The sequence below is a fragment of the Mastomys coucha genome, unplaced genomic scaffold, assembly GCF_008632895.1.
Source record: "Mastomys coucha isolate ucsf_1 unplaced genomic scaffold, UCSF_Mcou_1 pScaffold14, whole genome shotgun sequence".
In the NCBI taxonomy this organism is placed as follows: Eukaryota; Metazoa; Chordata; class Mammalia; order Rodentia; family Muridae; genus Mastomys; species Mastomys coucha.
In genome coordinates, this window is record NW_022196896.1 from 18,416,271 (window position 1) to 18,421,741 (window position 5,471).

General features: G+C 36.1%; 1 protein-coding gene across 1 annotated transcript in view; it reads left to right on the forward strand.

Annotated features, from left to right (window-relative positions):
- The window catches only part of Cnbd1 (cyclic nucleotide binding domain containing 1), a 367,377-nt gene that overhangs the window by 325,339 nt on the left and 36,567 nt on the right, over positions 1 to 5,471 (forward strand). The window contains exon 11 of the mRNA XM_031366537.1: positions 4,590 to 4,657. Within this exon, the coding sequence (XP_031222397.1) occupies positions 4,590 to 4,657 (68 nt within the window). The remainder of the gene's footprint in view (positions 1 to 4,589; positions 4,658 to 5,471) is intronic.

Consider the following 5,471-nt stretch of genomic DNA (forward strand, 5'->3'; position numbering starts at 1 on the left):
ATCTATGTTTCCTGGCTTCTTTCCTAAGATTTCTAACTCCAGAGTTGTCTCTCTTTGTGATTTCTTAATGGTTTCTACTTCTGTTTTTAGGTCCTGGATGTTTTTCTCAATTCCTTCACCTGTTTGTTTGTGCTTCCCTGTAATTCCTTAAGGGATTGTCTTGTTTCCTCTTTTAGGGCTTTTACCTCTTTACCTGAATTCTCCTGTATTTCTTTAAGGGAGTTATTCATGTTCTTCTTAAATTCCTCTAGCACCATCCTGAGATATGATTTTAGATTCAAATCTTGCTTTTCTGGTGTTTTGGGATATCCAGGATTTGCTGTCATGGGAGTACTAGGTTCTGATGAAGCCAAGTTGTCTTGGTTTCTGTTGGTAAGATTCATGTGTTTGCCTTTCACCATCTGTTGATCTCTGGTGTTAGATGTTCTTACTGTCTCTGTCTAGTCTTGTTCTTCCTGTGGGTCTTTAAGCCTGTGTCAGCACTTCTGGGAGATCAGCTCTCCTATGGTAAAACCTGGGCACAGATGGCTGTGGATCAGTTGTCTGTCCTGAGTCCTGTGGTCAGAGAACACCCTGTGGACAGGATCTCCACTTGTGGGAAAGGAGCAGAGAGGGCTGTGGATCTGTCGTCCCTCATAGGTGTGAATGGAGGTTGAGAGGATCCTGTCTTGGTTGCTCTGCCACTTGTGAGGCCAAAGTTTTCTTTTTCTATACAACTTATAAATTATCCCTGATACACAAGGATGTCAAAAGAAGGTATATGATCTTCTGGAACTGGAGTTACGTGTGGTAATGGGAAACCACATCAATGCTGGGAATTGAACTCATGTCCTATCCTGTAGTCCAACTCCCAACAAAGGTCAGCAGCAGCTATGAATGGAAGTCCAAGGATCTAGCAGTTGCTCAGTCCCACAAGGCAAGCTGGTGAGAGAGCCTTTTTTTCCTACTCTTGCTGAAGATTTCTCTGTCCATGATTTTGACTTTGTTTCCTAGATCTCTTTAGAGGTTATTGATTATTTTACCAGTAAACTTTTTATATCTCCTGGGCATTTGATCTCTGAGAAGATATTTGTTCAATAATTTTGGAGTCATGAGTTTTTGGTGAAGTTACACTGCTTTAATTTTTATGTGTCTTGGTTTTCTGTTTAGAAGTTTGTTCATCTACTAGTTTGGCTGTCTCTTTATTTTGAGTGTGGATCTTCTCATTAGATAAACAACTATTTACTCAGTCTTCAGTCCCATTCCTAGAGGTGATGTTTGCTGTAACAGCAACAGTAAAAAGTCATACCAGATATAGAAATACACTTAAATTTGACTAGAGGCCACTCTATCAATAATGATGATAAAAAGGCAAATGAAAAAAAAGTCTAACAATATTTGATTAGAGTTAAAATTCTACAGATAATAAGCATGGTATTGTATGCCTCTATTTACTGCAGATGCAGGCAGAATCCAGTGAGTTCAGCCTAATCTATGTATTGATTCCCAAGCTAGCCAATGTTATATAGTGAGATCATGTCATGGCATCCCTAATGGAGGAGTTGAAGAAAGGACTGAAGGAGCTGAAGGGATTTGCAACCCATAGGAACAATATCAACCAACCAGACCCCTGAGCTCCCAGTGACTAAACCACCAACCAAAGAGTACACAGGGAGGGACCCATGGTTCCAGCCACATATGTAGCAGAGGATGGCCTTGTCAGACACCAGTGGGAGAAGAGGTTCTTGGTCCTGTGAAGGCTTGATGCCTCAGTATAGGGGAATGCCAGGGTGTGGAGGTGAGAATGAATGGGTAGGTGTGTGTGAGCACCCTCATAGAAGCAGGGAGAGTGAAGATGGGATAGGGAGTTTCCACATGTGAAACTGGGAAAGTGAATAACATTAGAAATGTAAATAAATAAAATATCTAATAAAAAAAAAAACTTGTAGAGGAATTTTAATCCAGCAACATGACCACTCTGTTAAGGGATCATATCCAAAGATACGATTCTCCTGGAATGCAGACAGACCTTTTGTATATATTTTCAATCCAAAACAATGATGTCAAATTGAGGAGCAGAGTTATGAATCAGAGGAACATTTGACAAAATGAGTTAGAGATAGGATACACCCAACTCTCAGGAGAATAGACAGTAAAAAGAGGCTACTTAAAGAGCAGAGAGGGCTAGATAACAGGCATTTTTACAAAGACAGGTTGCAGGTGAACACAGAATGAGCCAGAGAATGAGAATAAGCCAGAAGCTTCGTACAGATTGCCAGAGTTAGTTTGAAACCAAACAAAGCAATTTAGTCTCTAGCCAAGAGAAGCCAGTTTGAATTTGTCAGCATCAACAAGAGTTTGAGCCACAATACCTGAGTTAAACCAGCCAGTAAGAGCTTAGAAATAACTATAAAGGGTGAACTTATTAAGTAGTAAACCTCCAGGAAAACAATTATACCTAGGGAATAAAAGTTACATTTACAAAAACTCTGTCAGGCAATTGTGGAAATAATGTATAAACTAGATAGAGAAATGGGTGCAGGGTAAGCAGGAGAAGTGAAAATGCAGTTAAATGAAAAGAAAGCATGAACATTAGAAGGGTCTAAATAAAAAACCTAAAATTAAAGAAAAAAATTATTAAACTTCAGGGTTTGTGTTTTTTTTTTTCTTTACTACTGGTTAATAATGGTGGATGGCTTTATCTTTGCAATACGTGATTGAGCTACCCCTTCGGTTCTTACCATCCTTTGACTTGTCAGCATTTATCCCTCTTGCAATTTGTAGCTACTTCCCCATCCTTTTCCTGATCTTGGGGCAATAGCATGCTTAACTGAGGTTAATGAGGCCCTTCTCTAACATTATGGTAGTTCAGTTATTTTTAAATGTTTATTCAGTAATTTAAAAATTATTATTTCCTTTATTTTATTTTTTTGAAAATAGATTTTTTTCTCATGGAATGCATCCTGATTATGGTTTTACTTCCTCTATTCTTCCCATTTCTTCTGATTTCTCCTCCTGCCTAGATCTACTTCCTTCTTGACACTCATTAGAGAACAAACATGCCCTAAGATACAATAATAAATAAAATAAGCTATAAGATACAACAAAACTAATACATCAGAGCTGGAAAAAGACAAACAAACAGAAGGTAAAGAATCAAAGAGAAGTTATAAGAATCAGAGAACCACTTGTTTGGATACTCAGGGATTCCATAAACATACTGTACCCAGACTTAATGTGAAGGTTTGTGCCTGGTTTTATTGTATCTTGTGTGAGTGCATCTGACATCCCAAAGAAACCTACTTCATTTTTATTGGAGGGAGGAAGAGGTATATTACCTGAGACTGGGGGGAAGGAAAGCTGTGTTTGTGATGTATTTTATGAGAGAAGAATAAATAAAAGTTAAGCAACAACAATAACAACAACAACAAACCCACTAAATGGGAAACCTAAAATAAGTTTTCCCTCTTTGAGGAGCCCTGCCACCCCTCTGCAGATAATAATGTGTTCCCTCTTTAGTGTAGCTATAGGTGCACTATAGCTACTTTGAGGCTTTAGATGGAGGACTGCCCATTCCTTGCCTGGCTTCTGTTTTGGACTTGGCTTACCTTGGATTTTACTTGGTGAAGCTGTCTTTGTTTTAATTCCCTTTCTACTTGCTCCCCGCACCCCCCACATACATAACTTACAAGTATGTTCTTCTTACCATGCCTTCATACTTCCTTGTTTGTTTTCTTTTGAGACAATGTCTTACTCTCTATCCTAAGGTGCCCAACAACTCACACTATGACAGCTTACATTAAAGTCATAAAAGCTGTCTAGCCTTGGCCCCTGTGGGTAGTCATGTTACCTACATTAACTGTTGCCTATCTTCTTTTCCATGCACTTTTGGCATTATCTTACTTCCATTGCATATTTCTGAAGCCTTTAGTCTTTGCTATATTCAGAACAGACCTCCCCTTTCCATAAAATATTGACTATCAGCTCATCAGGTTACACCGAAGTAACTTCTAGCCAATCAGTGACTCAGAATACATTTATTTTTTGATACCTTCAAAATGTCCTATGTCTGAACCACAGAGGGAAGTTAGCCATCCTGAACTTCTTCTATGTTTTAGAATCTTTATGTTGCCAAATGTCAACAATCACACTTCCTTTTAAATTTCATCAGCAACATATTCTACACTATTTGTAGTATAATTATAAATAACTTTGTTTTACTTTCATAAAGCCACACATTTGAAAGATAAATTGTATGTCTTCTCTTAGTTTGGATCACCTCCCTATATCTTAGGAACATAAGTGCCTTTAAAATAATAAAACAAAAATAATTTTCATATTGTCATGGAAATGATTCTTCTAAGAGTATGTCAGGAATACTAATCTTGATTATGCTTGTACACACTGTGACAACTAGACTGAATCAATTACGCTCTAATTCTGTGAGATGATGTGGTTTTCTGTGCATGTGATTTGGGATGAGTAAATAAATCAGTTTTATTATTAAAGAAAATCCAATTTTGTCATTTATTTTGACATAATGAAGAATGAATGAATTTGGCTTTTTCATTATTTTTGATAATGTTATTATTTCTCACATTTTCCTGTAGCACTGGATCCTGTGACCAAAGAACTTATGATTCAAACCGCAAAACCAACTTTTGAGCATCTGACAGAAGTAAGAAAAATGTTTATAGTAAAGTAAATATCATTAGTTATGGGAACTAAATGCTAATATTTATTGCTGATGCTCCAATACCTTATTTCTTCCTCACTAAAGGGATTGTAATGTGGCATATTATTTAGGAAAGAACATGATAAGAGGCTTAAAAGAAAATATTTATATTGATTCATCCACAAGTAGACACATAAATGTGTCCACTTTTACTGTGGTAACATTTTATAGTATGACTGCTTCGGCTGCCAAATCTATTAAGAACTACCTTACCAAAGCTGTGTTTGTATATAGCCTTACATTGAAGACTTTTACATTATAAAGAAATATTATAAACTTAAGCAGATACTTCAAAGATGTAGTTAATTTTTGTTTGGGGATTTTAGTTTTAAATTGCATGTTTTATGTGAATAACATATTATGGGTACCAACACATAGATATACATCTATACACACACATATAGTATGTTAATCTGTATAAAATTGTAACTTTAATATGCTTGTAAAGTACATAGAGGCTTATGCATACCAGAATATTCACAGTCTCATATGGGTATACTGAAAAAAAAATCAATAGCAGTTCTGAGGGACATATGGAAAGTTCACTTGTATGACTGGCATTGATTCTCTTGAAAAGCAGCTAGAACTCAAGTGAACTAAACATTTCTATAGACCTGTTATATGCAAAATATGGCAGATCTTATTTTATATAAATGTGACACCAAGGGAAATTATTTTTTTTTATAATACTCAATTTTATTGTTATAATATTTTATAAATTTTTTTTCAGTAAGCCATAAGTTTTTTTTTTTTTTTT